A 17,359-nucleotide genomic window follows, 5' to 3' on the forward strand; every position below is an offset into this window, starting at 1 on the left:
GTGTTGTGTGTGTGTGTCCTGTGCTGTGTGTTGTGTGTGTGTCCTGTGTTGTGTGTTGTGTGTGTGTCCTGTGTTGTGTGTTGTGTGTGTGTCCTGTGTTTGTGTGTGCTGTGTGTGTCCTGTGTTGTGTGTGTCCTGTGCTGTGTGTGTCCTGTGTTGTGTGTGTGTCCTGTGCTGTGTGTGTCCTGTGTTGTGTGTTGTGTGTGTCAAATATATTAAGAGGCTTCAGGGGGGCTTCAGGGGTTTTCCAGGACATTCCAGGAGTCCTTGAATAAGTTACAGAATATTCCCCAAGGGTCCTTCAAGACCTCCAACGAGTCATTGAGATGAATTCAAGGATGCTTAGGAGAGATCCTGAAGTCCCACCTGTCTCACCTTTCCCACCTGTCTCATCCTGACAGGCTATTGGTCGGAGCTCCAAGGGAGAAGGCGGAGCCTAATGTTCCAGCCAATCTCACAGGAGGAGTGTACAGCTGCCCAGTCACCGCTGACCAATCAGACTGCAGCAGGATGCAGCTCATAGGCTCAGGTGAGACTCACCTTTAATTAAGTGAATGTGTTTATGCGGGAGGAGACACACCTGTAGCAGCCGCCTCCGTCACCTCCCACACACCGTGACATCACTGGGGGTGTGGTTACAGGAGGTTCGACTGACGGGATGAGATGTGACCTCGGGCGTTTCCATGGAGACGAATGCAAGTTTCTGAACAGGTGCATCAGACCTCCAGCTGACTCCCCGCCTTTACCTGTCTGCCTTTCAGCCAATCACAGCCGGCTCCAGCGTCTGTTTGTCCTTCATCGGTTTGCAGCAGAACCTTCTGGACGAGTTCTGGTTCTGTGAGGCAGAACCGGGCTGCTGTGGCTTTAAATGTCTGGTTTCTGTTTGTCTCCTCACTCAGTCCTGTTATCTCTCCCCTGGTGCATTATGGGTAGTCCATCCCTCAGTGAGACGTGACAGCTGCTGTCCCCTGAGAGCTTTTATCTGCCTCCTGAACACACACACACACACTCAGACATGATAAAGATTTGTCCTGAGCGGGTAATCAGCTATAACCACGCAAAGGGCCAATCAGAGGAGTTCATTTTAACGTCACACTGTACAAACAAAGGAAAGAGCAGCCTGTGGCGAGTCACTCTCCCGTCCTGTCCTGTTTCAGATCTGAACCCGACGGAGGACCTGGCTGAGGACATGTGGCTCGGCGTCTCAGTAGGCAGTCAGGGCCGACCCGGGGGGAGGGTCCTGGTGAGTCTCTGTTCCCATTAGCTGATAGAGCAGACTGTTTGTCAGACTGCACCTGGCTGCAGCTCCTGTGTGTTGAACTCTCTCTTCTACACGTTTTTTGCTAACTAACAACTGACCGTCTCCAGGCGTGTGGTCATCGATTCGCCAAACTCTACGGCGAGTCTAAGCTCAGACACATGATTGGCCGGTGTTATATCCGTGGAAACGACCTGCAGTACGACGACGCAGACATGCACTGGCAGAACCCCGACCAGCCCTGCAGGTAGGTCACACGGCAAAGGTCACGTGACACCTGGCACTTCCTGTCAGTGAGCCTGTGCTTCTGTGTGTGCAGTCACCTGAATGATGTCAGCGGTGAGTCCATGTGCACCATGGGGATTTCTGCCGCCATCACTCAGACGGAGGTCATCGTCGGCTCACCTGGAAGCTTCGATTGGCAAGGTGAGCTCTGCGCTGTCCGTCACTCGCTGCTCTCTGTCCAATCAGAACCCAGCTCCTGAAAACTGTGTGTATCTGATGTGTGTGTGCTGCAGGTAACGTCCACGTCTCCTGGATGAATCCAACTATGGAATTTGACACCGAGAGGAGCTCCTTCCCCAACCTGGGAACCAGGAACATTTACATAGGTGAGCCTTTAAACGTGAACCCATGAAACACCTGATCATTCAGCGTGACTTCACTTCCTGATGGTGGCGTCTGAGGTGCCGTGTGCTCAGGAGGACCCAGACTGCAGGAAATGAGACTCAGGGGGCTGATATTTACTCATTATTTAAACGACACCAGGTGTGCAGACCAACAGATTCAGATTCATTCTGTATTGTCTTCAGTGGAGGAAATTTGTTTTCACAGTCTGTACAAAGAGCACCTTCAATATGAATTCTACACACAAACTATGCATAGTACACACATATATGGACAATATACACATATCTACACATAACACAAAAGAGACATTATTAACTTGACTGTGAGTGCTCTTATAGAGCAGGGTACAAAACAATTTTCTGAAGCGTGCCTTTTTGTAGAGCAGCTGTCTGTATCTACGGCCAGATGGGAGAAGGGTGAAGCATGAGTTGAGAGGGTGGCTGGGGTTTTGTACTATGGTAGTTGGTCTTCGAGCAGTGGCGGTATTAATGAGGGCTGGCAGGTTGGGAGTGGGAAGACCTATTATTTTGGAGGAGGTGTTAGTGATTTTAAGAAGCTTGTTCTTATTAGTGAGAGAGAGCATGGTGAAGTACAAGAGGACAGGTTCAAGGATACTCTGGTAAAGGACAAGCAGTAGGTGTGGTTTGACTGATAGAGTCCTGAGCTTACGAAAGACAAATAGTCTTTGTTGACAGTGTTTGTGGATGTCTGTGATGTGGTGATCAAAACTCAGTTTATTGTCCATAGTGATGCTGAGGTACCTGAAGCTGTCAACAATTTCTACTTGCTGGCTGTTTATGGAGACGGGGCAGTGAGGGGTGGAGGGTTTACGGCGTGTGTCCAGGATGAGTTCCTTTGTCTTGGTGACGTTGAAGAGGAGGTGACTGTCCTTATACCATTTTGTGAAGTGGGCATTAGATTGGTGATATGCTGCAACTGATTCTGTGTCAGAGAGGAGGGCGAGTATGGCTGTGTCATCAGAGTATTTGAAGTATTTTGTAATGGGAGAAGGGCTATTGCAGTCATTGGTGTACAAAGTGTAGAGAAAGGGGCTCAGGACGCAGCCTTGGGGGGTTCCAGTGTTGACAGTAATGGTGGTGGATGTGGTGCATTCCCAAACAAAGAGATGTCCGAGGCCAGATGATCCACAGGCTGAGGACAGACAGAACAAATAGAAGACAGGAGGGTGAAAATCAGGCGGGGTGCAGGCTGAGACCAGGAACACGAGTGAGACACGACATGACTGACGAAAGACAATTGTAACGGAAATATGTCCTTTAGTGAGTCTTCTGAAATAAAGATTCCAATCCAGACGTCTTTTAAGGGTTTTATTTCCATTACACAATCCAGCAAAGACCAAAAGGAAATGGCGACTTTAAATACAGACCAGGCAGGGACGGAACAGGTGAGACACCTCAGGGGAATTAGATATAACACATCGACAAACTTCAAAATAAAACAGGAAACAGGCGGACTCACACAAAACTCAGGCCCGTTCTCATTCCCAGAGCTTTGTCACGTCTTCCGGTGTCCGATACCAATGAACATGAGTTCAACTCTAAAAGTTGTGCTATCAATAAAAGGAAAGTCAGAGTGACACCAGGAGGCCGGGATTCCTTTCACCTCGGAAATAAAAAAGCCAGCACTGATTCCTTTTAGGAATGTTTCATGATTCAAGGCACATAATTATCCCTAAACCTGACCGGGGAGTTTGGTTGCTTAAACGTAACCACACAAAGTTACCCACTAGTTTTATTTTGAATGTCTAACCGACATTGCATATTTATATTCTTGCTAACTTGACCATGGAGCCCTACGCGCGCAAAAATTCGGAGGTCTTCAAACGCAACCCATCCCAACTCGTTACATATGGACGCTTCGTCTAGACGAAGTTGGGATGGGTTGCCCGATCCCTGATGCCTGAAATCAGCCTAGAAACTTCAGTACCACCATGCTAACTGCTAACAGCTGACTCAGCCACTGTTAACGGTTGTATCTCTCTGCCCATGCAGGATATTCGGTGACTCAGGCTCGCCGTCTCCTCTCTCAGGATAAGGAAACCATAATAACCGGTGAGTCCTCTTCCTTCCTCTCTGTGTGAAGTGGTGCAGGAGTGATTGGACTCATGTATTGATCAGTTGATTGCTGTGTTGGTGACCAGGAGCTCCAAAGGACAGTAAGGAAGACGCCCGTGGCTCTGTGCTGCTGGCGGCGAAGCTATCTGATAAACTGCATATTCAGCAGACGCTGCGCGGCGAGCAGACAGGCTCGTACTTCGGGAACGCCGTGGCAACCACCGACCTCAACAATGACGGGTAAGGAAGGACTTACACGAGGTCACGTCCTGTTTTGTGTTCCAGCATGAAGGAATGAAGACTCGCCGAACATGAAGACACTTCAGACACAGTCTAGTTCCAGGATTCCCAGGACCGGTTCACACCAGTCTTCTTTACTCCAGCTGGACCGGACCCTGCAGCATTAACCCCCCCAGTGCTGCTCCTTTGGGTCGGTGTGAATGCCGGGCTCAAACTCTGGTGCAGATCAAGCAACCCCTCTCTGGTTCACCTCAATGCGGAGTCTCGGACCAAGTGAACTCTGGAGCGGTTCCTTTAGACCAATCACAGGAAGCTACCGTCCTCATGTTTCATAACTGTCCTATTTAATGTCTCATTGTTGTTTATAACATTCAATGTTATTAGAATACGTTTTACTCCCAGTGTCACGCTGACCAAACATTACCCAGGGTAAGACAGAAATGTAACCCCCATTGCTCTGAGGGTGCTTTTGTCTTTGAACGTGACAGGTTGGAAAGACTTGAAACAACTTGCAGAAGGATCAGAGCTGTCCTCATGTTGACCAAATTTAACCCAGGTTCATATAAGACTCAGCGCTTGATCCAGTCCCTCGGTCAGACCACCTCTGAGATCTTCTTCCGAAATCTCATTTTGCGGTGCATTTGAAGACCTCTGGATTTCTTTCCTCCTGCAGGTGGACCGACCTGCTGGTGGGCGCTCCTTTTTACTTCCAGCGTCAGCAGGAGGCGGGCGGGGCAGTTTACGTTTACATGAACTCGGGAGGTCGGCTTGATCCACGGCCCAGCATGGTGCTGAAAGGACCGGCGGGGTCGGCCTTCGGTATGTCTGTTGCTGCCACTGGAGACCTGAACCAGGACGGCTTCCAGGGTGAGGACGCTGAGAAACACATTTTAACATCTGAAGAAAGTGCAGAAGACGATTCTGACATGAGTTTCGTGTTTCAGACTTTGCAGTCGGTGCTCCTTTCCATGAAACAGGAAGTGTGATGATCTGGAGCGGGAGCAGCGAGGGGGTCTCTACAGAACCGAGCCAGGTCTCACAGTAAACACACCTCTTCATGGTACCGGTCGGTGTGCAGACCACACCTGTAACCCCCCTTTGACTCTCTGCAGGTGATCCGGGGCAGCAGGGTCTCTCCTGGGTTCAGGACCTTCGGGTACTCTCTGTCTGGAGCTGTGGATGTTGACGGGAACAAATACCCAGACCTGCTGGTCGGCTCTCTGGACGACACCGTGGTTCTGCTCAGGTACCCAAACTGATGTGTTCCTGCCTCACTGATCTGTGAGGCTGCTGCTCAGTTCTGTTGTTGATAATGTGTTGATTGTTGATTGGTTGACTCCTCAGAACTCGGCCAGTCATTCACCTCAATAAAACCCTCAGAGTTTCTCCGGATGTCGCCGACCCGAACAGCTGTGACTTCTGGTGAGACTGAAACTTGTGACACACTAACACGCTAACAGCTAACATGCTGACAGCTAACCCCTGACTCTCTGTGTGTGTCAGTATTCAGGTGGAGGTGTGTTTCTCCTACATCTTCAGCACCGGAGAGAAGAGCGACAGAGACAACATCAGTGAGTGAGCAGCTGAACTGACCCAGCCAATCACAACGTTCACCCTGTTCACCCACGTTCACCCTGTTCACAATGTTCACCACGTTCACCACGTTCACCACGTTCACCCTGTTCCTGTTCACCACGTTCACAATGTTCACCCTGTTCACCACGTTCACCTTGTTCACCCTGTTCACAATGTTCACCATGTTCACCCTGTTCTCCACGTTCACCCTGTTCACCACGTTCACCCTGTTCCTGTTCACCACGTTCATAATGTTCACCCTGTTCTCCACGTTCACCCTGTTCACCACGTTTACCCTGTTCACAATGTTCACCACGTTCACCCTGTTCACCCACGTTCACCTTGTTCACCCTGTTCACCCACGTTCACCTTGTTCACCCTGTTCACAATGTTCACAATGTTCTCCACGTTCACCCTGTTCACCACGTTCACCCTGTTCCTGTTCACCACGTTCACCCACGTTCACCCACGTTCACCCTGTTCACCCACGTTCACCTTGTTCACCCTGTTCACAATGTTCACCACGTTCACCCTGTTCCTGTTCGCCACGTTCACCCACGTTCACCCACGTTCACCCACGTTCACCTTGTTCACCCTGTTCACAATGTTCACCACGTTCACCCTGTTCCTGTTCGCCACGTTCACCCACGTTCACCCTGTTCACCCACGTTCACCTTGTTCACCCTGTTCACAATGTTCACCACGTTCACCCACGTTCACCCACGTTCACCCTGTTCACCCACGTTCACCTTGTTCACCCTGTTCACAATGTTCTCCACGTTCACCCTGTTCTCCACGTTCACCCTGTTCTCCACGTTCACCACGTTCACCCACGTTCACCCTGTTCACCCACGTTCACCTTGTTCACCCTGTTCACAATGTTCACCACGTTCACCCTGTTCTTGTTCGCCACGTTCACCCACGTTCACCCACGTTCACCTTGTTCACCACGTTCACCCTGTTCCTGTTCGCCACGTTCACCCACGTTCACCCACGTTCACCCACGTTCACCTTGTTCACCTTGTTCACCCTGTTCACAATGTTCACCACGTTCACCCACGTTCACCCACGTTCACCCTGTTCACCCACGTTCACCTTGTTCACCCTGTTCACAATGTTCACCACGTTCACCCTGTTCACCACACAGTGTTGATCAGCCCGTCACAGCTTTACAGTCAGCACCTCGTGTTCATAGATCAGCAGCCTGCTGCAGGTTTCCAAAGAGTCTGTGCATCCGGCCTGAAGCCGCTGCGTTAGCTTCTGTGGCTAACCGGACAGATGGTGTGTTTATGAGGACACGATGCTAACGAGTCTGTTTATAGTCAGGACTAATGACCAATAATCAACCAGCTTCCTGTGTGTGTGTGTGTGTGTGTGTGTGTGTGTGTGTGTGTGTCCATCCTGTTAATTAACCAGCCTGATTGATTGGCAGGATGAAGCTGTCAATTAGCGCCTGCTGTTAATCAACAAAGTGACACACACACACACACACACACACTGACATTCAGACAAACGCACACACCAGATGACATCATCTGGTGTCCTCGTGTCCTCGTGTCCTCGTGTCCTTGTGGTCTGTGTGTTTCTCTGGATGATAAATCACATTACAGAAACTGATATTATTACATCTGAGAAACACACTCAGTATTCCTCAGGGCGCTGTGTGTGTGTGCACGAGTGTGTGTTCTGGCTGTGTCTTGTTAATTTGACCAATCAGAGACGAGGTCACATTGTTGCTATGACACCACCCCTCCTCACACACACACACAGATCAAGTGTAATTGAAGTCAGCAGCGTCGGCTCATTTATGAATATTAATGATTATTATCAGCGGTGGTGTTTCCCTTCCTGCACGTTTGAAAACAGACGTGATTAAAAATAAAAATCTTCTTTTCTAAATAACAAAGTAAGTGACCGACGAAGCGGACAATGCTTCATGTTTACGGCAGAGACTGACTCAGGAAGTCTGGACTCAGATTCAGATTCAGGAATTTGGTTCAGAGGAAAAATGTTTACTTAACAGATTACAGGAAAATGCTAAGGCCGGTTCAGGGGGGGGTTCAGGGGAATCCAGCAGGTCATGGGGATCAGGGTGAAGCCTGGGAGAATCCAGTGTGCCCAGAGGGGGTCCAGTAACTTTAGTCTACGATCTGGTGCGGAGTGGAGGGGAGCCCTAGATGGATCTGATTGGCTGGCCACGGGACTGAACACAGAACAAAAGTACACATACATGATAAACACAGCAGATAGATACTGCAGTACAACAAAGTGAAGAAAGTACTGCTACTACAAAAGGTGAATAAAAACATTTAAGGAGAGAAACAGTGATAAATGAATGACGTAGTTTACTCTGTGTTTACTTTAAAATATCCATCAGAAGAGAAAATATAAACATGACAACAAGGCAGCTCAGTTTGTGTCACGGTTTATCATCATGTGACCAGAGTAAACCTGACCAGTCATCAGACATGAAGTCTGTATTTCTACACGGTTCTGATGTTTGTGATGTTTCATGCTTGAAAATATTTACAGTCTGTTGGTGATCTGGTTTGTCCTCTGACTGTCTGTCTGTCTCGCAGCCGTCCACTACACGGTGACCGCCGACGAGTCCCGCCTCCTCAAATCCCGCCTCCGTTTCCGTGACAACGGGCAGAGCGTCTACTCTGGTTACCTGTCGATGCCAAAAAAGCAGTGTGAAACCCTGAGAGTCGGACTGCTGGTGAGTGTGCCGTGTGAGCGCCCCCTGCAGGCTGCAGGTTCATCACAGCCACATCTGTCCTGATGGCGGCGACCATGCAGCATGGTACCAATACACTTTCCAAGGAATACCCAGGATGGAGTTCAGGCGAGTCAAAACGTAAAACACGGGGTAAAACAGCAAGAACATAATGATGAGATAAACAGCTGTATTTAAAATCTTCTGATTAAGAGGACGTTAAAAGGACCCGACACCAATTCTAGGAGAAGCTGTAGTGACGTGACGACAGATTTCCAGTCATGACTCCAAGATATCCTGAGCACGCTGCCCCAGCATATAATGGAAGGTCACTCCATACACAGGGAGCACGGTCTGCCACAGCTCTGTAGCCAGCTGATTTTTTATTAAACGAAAGATTGACCAGGAGACCAGCATGGAGAGACGAAGAGGGCGTGCTGGTGTTTGTGCTGTAATTATCTCAGCTAGGTGTGAAGGTGCAAGGCCTTAAAGAGGGACCTAAAATCAGCTGTAGAAATTGGGTATAACGTGAAGACGTGCCCTCATGAACACATTTGTGGCGTGACTCTCAATGATGTGTTTGATTTGAGGGGAAATATCTGACATTTGGAACTTGATGCAAAGGTTTCAGCAGAGTTTCAGATATTTTGCCGTTTAATTAAAGGAAGTTCTGCTGTGTGAGATAAGACCGGCTGATTCTTCTGACCTTTAATCAGTCTGCTGCTGACAGACTTCACATCCTGCTTCTTCACCAGGGTCCAGAGGAAAAACTGAACCTTTCTGTTCAAGATGCTGCAACAAGAAGCATCTGAAAAAGCCCTTTTTAGTACCCAGCTTGTTTCCCAGACTGCTCCTTTAAAGAGTTGTTGAGTTCTCAGCTGGTCCACATGCAGGTAGAAGTGTTGAGGACAAGTACACGATGTGCCGGGCTTGATCTGTCATGTAGTTCTTATCAGCATGTTTGTGTTTCTGCCCACATTTTCTCTGTTGTTCTGTTTTGATTCAGTTCAGGACGATGTTGAGTGATGACCCACACCAACCCCACGCTGCTGTTTGTAGTCCATTAACTATAAATCCTGTTTGTTCACATTCCTGCTGGTCAATCTTTAAATCATGTCTCTACTTTTGGCCTTTCTTTCCAACAGCTTGTAGGGACTTGATCCTTCACAGTCGGTGTGTTTAGTCACATGCATGTTCTGTTAAAGAGAACTCATCATCATGTGTCCAGCAGACTCATCTGAAAAGTACCACTGTTGGTGCGTTCAAGGACACTCTGGAGTCATCTGTCTTCAGAGGATCAAAAGTTCTTCGTTGAAGACAAAGAAAAGTGTTGACGAAGTTCTGTTCTGTGTTTTATGTTCTGCAGAGTTCGATCCGAGACAAAGTGGAACCTTTGGTATTCTCCCTAAACGTCTCTTTGTATGAGAAGCTTCCCAAGAAAAGAAACACTGTCCAGGACCTGAAACGATTTCCCGTGCTGAGCCAGACCCCTCGACCCATTAGAACCCAGGTCAGAACTCACAGAAACTACAGAACTGTTCAGAACCCACAAAACCCAATAGAAACCAGCGATCGCCCCTGGTCTTCAGCCTGGTCCTGGGCACATTCAGCCGCAGCTGATCAGCAGACCTCAATGACCTTGGTGGTTTGTAAGTGTGCAGGAGCTCAGAGATGTACTGAGGTGCCAACCCATTAAGTGAATTAAAAACAAACATTAAAAGCCTAAAATGTATTCTAAAATGTACAGGGAGCCAGTGGAGCGAGGCCAGAATGGGGGTAATTTGTTCGTGAAGGTCCCAGTAATCTCAGGATGTTGTACAGTAATATCTCAGCTCAGCTGAGGAGAGAACGGCAACAGCAGTACAGAGTAAGGGCCAAAACCAGTATTTAACTGTTTACTGGCCTTGGGAAGTCTACCAGACAGAGAATGGATCATCTGTCCTTGGTTGTCTAGGCAGCGGCTCAGCTAATCTACCCAGAATAAACTATTACCTGAGACAGGCCAAGGTCGTTCTGTCACTGGGTCCATAAGTTACCTGTACCTCACAACTTCTTACCTCTTAGGAAACTTACGTCACCCACCACAGATCTGTGCCGAACCAAAGTCAGAACCCAGGTTGTCCAAACAAGATCAAAAACTAACAGAACCCACGGAAAACTCTTGAACTTACTCACTGTTTGAACGTTCCTTCACTTATCTAGAATTTCTGTATCTATCAGATCCACATCCAGAAGGCCTGTGGTTCTGATAACCGTTGCCATAGTAACCTGCAGATGACGGCCCAGTTCACAGATGAGAACCAGAATCCCTTCCCCATGTGAGTGAACTCCTCCATATCAGACTGTGGGTCTTGTGCTTTTCTGTCTTTGTGCTTTTGTGGGTTCAACACACAGCAGCTCAGGTAACGACTGATCATATCAAACATTTTATTAGTACATCTGCACATTGTTCCTTCTTCCAGCATTTTCAAAGGAATAAACTGACTTGAGACTTCCCTTACAGCCCTGAATGGTCTGATGGTTGACTTCGACTAATCCCTTAGGGGATTCGGGACTTATTTAATACTTGACTTGATCGAACCGTCCTTGAAGAACTTATGACCTAGATTTGCTGGGAGTTGACACAACCTTGACCTGAAGGATGTAAATGCTCCATACATGCAAATGCTCCATGCAAATGCTCTGCATTTCTAGTCTTTTCGACCACTCAAAGCGCTTTTTACAATACATCTGCATTCACCAGTCATACACATTCATACACTGAGCCTAAATGCTCAAACGGAAATATTCACACACATTCATACACTGGGACAATTCGGGGTTCAGTATCTTGCCCAAGGACACTTTGACATGCAACCAGGGGGAGCCAGGGATTGAACCGCCAACCTTCCGATTAACGGCCAACCCGCTCTACCTCCTGAGTCCCAACCGACCTCAAACTGATGCTGTCATGTTGTGATTTGTGTGTTTCTGTGTTTCCAGGAAGAAGGACAGTCAGTTTTTTTACTACAAAGGCGGCGTTAACCGATTGTTTCTGGAGGTTAACGTCAGCAACACACCGTCACCAGGCCGACAAGCAGAAGATGCTCACAACGCTGTTTTGAACGTTAGCATCCCACCATCACTCATATACTCCGGAGTCCGAACAAAGGTAGTGAAACTAAAGCTCTTTGTCATCCAGCTTTTAGCAGGTGGGGAACTAGACAAAGTTGATGCAGAGCAGAGTATCATCTGCATATGAGTGTATATTTAAGCTGAAGCTGTGAATTAAGTTACTCAGCATGTAGGTAGAGAAGAGTAGTGGACTGAGACTCCATTACCATGTTACAGTTTGGAAAGACTTGCAATTTGCTTGTGAAAACTTGACTTGGACCAGCTGAAAGAACTGGACTATGAGAGTTCACTTGGACGTGCCCCAGTAACATTTAAACTTGACTTGAAGCTGGACTAAAAGACTAAAGACTTACCTGTGACTTTATTTAGACTTTACTTAAAAGACTTGGCATTTGACTTGAGATTTTTTGATTTACGCTAAAGGATGTGACTACTTGACTGGAGAGCTTACCAAAGAACCTACCTAACTGACTTCAGACTTTATTTCTATTTGCCCTAAAGAACCTGGGATTTGACTTGATGCTCAACTTGGACTTTGTATAAAGAGCTTGACTTGAGACTTAACTTGGACTTTCCAGACCTTGGGCTTTAGTTGGTTCTTGACACGAGATTGGCGGTTCGATTCTGGGCTCCTCCCTTTTGCTTGTCCTTGACTTCAGACTTACCCTAAAGGACTTGCCTGATGGACTTCAGAGCTGGGACTTAGACCAGTTAGTCCTACAGTCAGTACTGTGTTTGTTTATGTTTCAGGGTGACATCCAGGCGAAGGTGGAGTGTTCTGTTGTGAATGCCGTTCTTCAGTGTCAGCTGGGGAACCCATTCAAAAGCAACCAGAAGGTACAGAACATTCCTGATAGTCTAGTATTGCTGCCGCTGCAGTACTGCTAGTACTATCTTCTGTATTACTGCCTGTACTGCAGTATTCCTGCTGAGACTCTACCTGATCATCCGTCTCTTCCTGTATTTCAGGTTCAGGTGTTGATCATATTTCAGCCGGATGAGATCAGTTTAGACACCAGAGAGATTCAGTCTCAGCTGCAGTTGTCCACGTAGGACACACACACACACACACACACACACACACGCGCACACACACACACACACACACCTGTCTGAGTGTGTTTTCCTGGACAGGTACTGAGTTGTGTCTCTGTGTCTTCAGGCTCAGTGAGCAGTCAGACCTTTCTCCTGTCTCTGTCTCCATGTTGGTAGAGTATTCACTGCACACTTCTCTCCATCTGTAAGTAACACACAGTGTAAGAGCTTTAATGTTGACCTCTGACCTTGGACCTGATGACCTCACTCAGCTGATTGTGTCCTGACAGAATCAGTCCACCAGGCCCCGTGGCCTTCAGTGGTCATGTGATCGGTGAGTCGGCCATGGTGAAGACGGCGGATGTCGGCAGTCTGCTGCTCTTCACTTTGCAGGTGTGTCTGATATCAGTCTGACTGTTGGAGTGTAAACAGACCAGGTGTTAACCACTGCCTTCTCTGATAGGTGCACATCAGCGGGAAGCCACTGGGTCGCCTAGGCAACCTTGAGGTGGAGTTTGATTGGCCGAGGGAGGTGTCCAATGGGAAGTGGCTGCTGTACCTCACAGAGATCCAAGTAAACGGCACATCAGAGCCTCACTGTGCTCCGCCCCCCGACATCATCAACCCCCTCAAACTCAGGGTAACTATGTCAACATCTGCCTCACAGTACTCCTTTCAAAATGAAAGTCCTGGGCTGGAACATTTCAGAATAAAGGCCGGTCCAATCAGAATCTGAAACGCCTTTTACTCGTCTATTTCTTGTTTGCCTCTCAGAATAAAGTCTTCTTTTTCAGAGGAGGTGCACAGAGCTGCCTGCTGGTTTAGAATTAACTGTAAACCTTCAATAATCTACATCCCTGCTCCTAAAATCTATTTCTAATCTAATTCAGGGGAAAGGTCTTTATCATTAGGGACAGTGCGAGTATCTACAAGCAGGTTTTGTTTACATACGAGACTGAAATTATCAAAACATTAACTCCTAACCAGTCAACATGATGGACAGGTTGTTTTTTACATTTCAGTTGTTTTATTGTGTTGTTGTTAGTTTCTTTAAAGAGGTCATTTTCTGCTTTTTGCCTTTTCCCCTTTATTGAGTTTTCTGTTTTTTTGTGCATGTAATAGGTTTGCAAAGTGAAAAAGCCCAAAGGGAGTTCCCCTCTTCCACAGAAACCTCTGCTCCTGAACTGAACCCCGCTGGATTGTGGTCCAGCCTTTACGTCAGCAACCTCTCTGCATCACTCTGTAACACGCAGCATGATGCTCGCGTAGCGGCTAGTGTGGCACGCCCTCAAAAACACTGGTGGAGAAATATAGTTTGTTTCTGTCTCACTCTGTAACCTGTTATATTGTGACAATAAATCGACCATCGACCTGCCTACACAGTGCACACGCTGCCTCCGCTCAGCCCACCCTCCCTACCCAGCGTTAGAGCCCCTCCAGGCTGTCAGAGGATATACAGCTGTGATGTAGAGACAGAGCTCAATTAAAACCTTATGAAAAATAAATGCCTAGGTTCTGAAGCTGGTTTAGGAACATGTATAGCTGAACCGAAGCCTTGAGTCAAAATGATCTGCACCAGTTTGCAATGTTTTCAGAATAAATGATGTGTTTCCTTGAAACATTTTGCAACACTGCACAACAGGCTTTGAGGTACATTTTCTCCCATTTGGTGGGCGTGTCAGAGGTGATGCCCAATGAGCTACGACAAGTACGTAAACACAGTCGTATTAAAAAGGCAGTAATGTGCAGTGCGCTTGTGTACACAGCTGCGTGTTCAAGACAGCTCTGTTTGCGTTGAAATAAACGTTTTGTCAGTCCTGGTTATCGGCTTGTTAGGACCCGCCCTGCTTCTGATTTGCTAGTAGTCTTTACTCAGGTACCACTCACGTGCAACTCGCAGCAAAGATCTTATAGAAGTGAGATGCTTCACTTGGTAGCTAAAACAAAGCGTTCATCACACAGGGTGAAAAGAGGAGCTGCATCAATGTGCAGTATGACAAAGAGATGGTGTTCTTAAACCATGTAAACCTGTTCTGGTTCAACCACCGAAGAAAATGATGAACCTGAAAATGAGCAGAATATCATCTCTTTAATATTTATTTCCACTGGCTGTATTATAGAAATCTACTAACCAGCAAATCCTATCTTAACTATCTGGAAACCATGGTAATAAGGGTTATATATATATATATATTTTATTGAAATTGCGATTTACATATATGTATATAAATCTCAATTTTGATTTGAAAACGATTAATCGTTCAGCTTTAATGTATATTAATATCCACAAACCTTCCTGCAAACAGAGATCATGTAGATGGTGTAATTAAACCAACTCCAACAGGAGAAGACTGCTTTCAGAATGGCTTTTGTCCTGATGTCCCAGTCTGTCCCAGCAGAGAGCTCCTCATGTCTTTATAAACCATCTTTCCTGAACGACTTTTCGGTTGTTGATGACTTTCCCTTCCTGTATGCTCAGCTGTCAAAGGAGGAGGGGAAGGAGAAGAAGAAGAGGAGTCTGGAGGAGGAGCAGGTAAAGGAGAAGAAGGAGGAGCAGACTGAAAAAGCTCTACCTGTCCACCACCTGCAGGGACAGAAGAAGAAGTCCTACACTCTGGTACAAACACACTCATTCCTTTAACCCGGCTTCTATTAGTGGTGCAGTACTGCAGCCCCCCACAGGGGGCGCTCTGACGTGTAAACAAACTCATCATTACAAACGGTCTGTGGGAAGTGTCTGTCTTTGTGAGGAAGCTTGGGAGGAAGGTCCTTCTTGTATAATAAGGACTGGATGTTGTCGGACCTCTTTAAAGAATTAACACCCAGCAAGAGACAGATTAACAAAAGTACCCAAGTGATTCACATCATTTCACACTGGCTGTTCTATTTCCTGTCCTGCAGCCACAGGTTGTTTCCGTGTGTGTGTCGGAGCATTTGATTTATGGATTAAAGTTGGGTTGTTGCTTTAAGGGTCAGGCTTAAACTTATATTATTTCGTTTGGGGTTAGAGGCTGGGGAATGGACGTCCTCGGTGGTGCAGTGGTTCTCAAAAAACAATGACAGGAAGTATGACTAGTTTGGTCTTTGGTTTCAGCCACATTCTGTATTAAAACAACAGCAGAACTCCCATCATAAGGGGGTCCACGGTTTCATTTGTGTCAGCTTTGGGGTCCCTGATGTGAAAGAGTTGGATAGTCACTGGTAGAAAGGTTTGTATGTTTGTGTGCAGGGCTGTGGCCACGGGGCTAAATGTGTGACGTTCGTCTGCCCGCTGGTCAACATGAACAACTCGGCGACTCTGACAGTCAGAGCCAGACTGTGGAACTCCACCATGATCGAGGTACAGACACTTTCATCACATTTTAACTGATATTTAAGGGACTGTCTCCGTCTTTAGCCTCTTTTAGCTTCTCCTTTTGCTTGTTTGGCACACGTCCTGTCTGGTTCAGATCCAGCAGCAGCTGTGGACCTTTAAACCCGCCGTGGGCCGCCTGCTGCCTGCAGACAGGCTCAGCTGTCTCACTTCTTACACTCAGACCTTCCTGTATGTGTTTCAGGACTACAGCGATGCGAGGAATGTGCTGGTTCGAGGCCGGGTGACTCTGAAACTGCAGACCAACAAACCCACCATCCACATGGAGTCTCACGGCACAGAGGTACTGAGCTGCTGCTAGCACCCCCTACAGGCAGCAGTGCTCATTACAGATACAACATGATGACCAGTCACTGTGGTCTTCCTCTGCAGATTGAGGTCCACGTTTATCCGGACCTAGGGCAGCAGGAGGAGTCCAGTGCCCCCCTGTGGATCATTGTGGTGTCTGTCCTGGCTGGAGTGTCCCTGCTGGCTCTGATCTGCCTGCTGCTCTGGAAGGTAAACATGTGCAGAGACCTGAACCCTTCTGTCCCACCCCTGGATGTGGGATTAGTTTTGTGTTCACCATGAAAATGTTCATAAAGCCACCATCACCTCCTGCTTGGTAAAGTGCCGTTGTGTCGCCCCCTGCTGTTCAGTGTGGCTTCTTCAGGAGAGCCAGCACCAGAGAGCTGTACGAGGCCAAGACCCAGAAAGCCCACATGAAGAGCCAGCCGTCTGAGCACGAGAGGCTGGAAGAGGAGATCTGAGTCTGGGCAGGCTGCTGCCAGAGAGCCCTGCTGTAAGGACCAGCTCTTTACTGACTGTTACTGACTGATTCAATTCAATTTTATTTATATAGCGCCAAATCACAACAGTTATCTCACAGCGCTTTTCATAAAGAGCAGGTCTAGACCGTACTCTATGATGCTATTTACAGAAGCCCAACAGTTCCCACCAAGAGCAGCACTAGGAGACAGAGGCAAGGAAAAACTTCCTTTAAGAGGCAGAAACCTCGAGCAGAACCATGACTCAGGGTGGGCGGCCATCTGCCTCGACCTGTTGGGGTGAAGGAGAGAGAGAGAGAGAGAGAGAGATGACGAGAGAGAGAGAGGGAGGGAGAGAGAGAGAGAGAGAGAGAGAGAGAGAGAGAGGGGAGGGAGGCAGCCTACACAATACACACACAGAGGTACAGACAGTAAAGGTGATGTTGCTATAGACTAAATGAAAAATGGTACAGATATTTATAGTAGTGTTAATGATAATAATCGTAATGTTAATGATTATAATAACAATAATAATAATAGGACTAGTAACAATAGTCGTTGCAGCAGAGGGTGTCGAGCAGGAACACGGGGGCAGCA

The 17,359-nt window shown here is 47.5% G+C and overlaps 1 protein-coding gene across 2 annotated transcripts in view; it reads left to right on the top strand.

Annotated features, from left to right (window-relative positions):
• Nucleotides 1–17,359, top strand: part of LOC123983363 (integrin alpha-3-like) — a 27,465-nt gene that overhangs the window by 7,761 nt on the left and 2,345 nt on the right. The window contains exons 3-28 of one of the 2 annotated variants that reach the window (XM_046069602.1): nt 402–529; nt 1,158–1,243; nt 1,369–1,505; nt 1,578–1,684; nt 1,777–1,869; nt 3,901–3,960; nt 4,050–4,203; nt 4,877–5,070; nt 5,148–5,236; nt 5,316–5,449; nt 5,548–5,625; nt 5,707–5,774; nt 8,358–8,497; nt 9,861–10,004; nt 10,715–10,812; nt 11,477–11,645; nt 12,359–12,445; nt 12,578–12,657; nt 12,771–12,848; nt 12,934–13,036; nt 13,107–13,283; nt 15,123–15,260; nt 15,873–15,983; nt 16,201–16,299; nt 16,389–16,514; nt 16,655–16,797. In XM_046069602.1, coding sequence (XP_045925558.1) covers nt 402–529; nt 1,158–1,243; nt 1,369–1,505; nt 1,578–1,684; nt 1,777–1,869; nt 3,901–3,960; nt 4,050–4,203; nt 4,877–5,070; nt 5,148–5,236; nt 5,316–5,449; nt 5,548–5,625; nt 5,707–5,774; nt 8,358–8,497; nt 9,861–10,004; nt 10,715–10,812; nt 11,477–11,645; nt 12,359–12,445; nt 12,578–12,657; nt 12,771–12,848; nt 12,934–13,036; nt 13,107–13,283; nt 15,123–15,260; nt 15,873–15,983; nt 16,201–16,299; nt 16,389–16,514; nt 16,655–16,765 — 2,989 coding nt within the window. In that variant the 3' untranslated portion in view covers nt 16,766–16,797. Of the gene's footprint in view, nt 1–401; nt 530–1,157; nt 1,244–1,368; nt 1,506–1,577; nt 1,685–1,776; nt 1,870–3,900; nt 3,961–4,049; nt 4,204–4,876; nt 5,071–5,147; nt 5,237–5,315; nt 5,450–5,547; nt 5,626–5,706; nt 5,775–8,357; nt 8,498–9,860; nt 10,005–10,714; nt 10,813–11,476; nt 11,646–12,358; nt 12,446–12,577; nt 12,658–12,770; nt 12,849–12,933; nt 13,037–13,106; nt 13,284–13,765; nt 13,905–15,122; nt 15,261–15,872; nt 15,984–16,200; nt 16,300–16,388; nt 16,515–16,654; nt 16,798–17,359 lie in introns of those variants that run through there. The other variant, XM_046069612.1, reaches the window with a different exon arrangement.

Source organism: Micropterus dolomieu, linkage group LG02 (assembly GCF_021292245.1).
Source record: "Micropterus dolomieu isolate WLL.071019.BEF.003 ecotype Adirondacks linkage group LG02, ASM2129224v1, whole genome shotgun sequence".
In the NCBI taxonomy this organism is placed as follows: Eukaryota; Metazoa; Chordata; class Actinopteri; order Centrarchiformes; family Centrarchidae; genus Micropterus; species Micropterus dolomieu.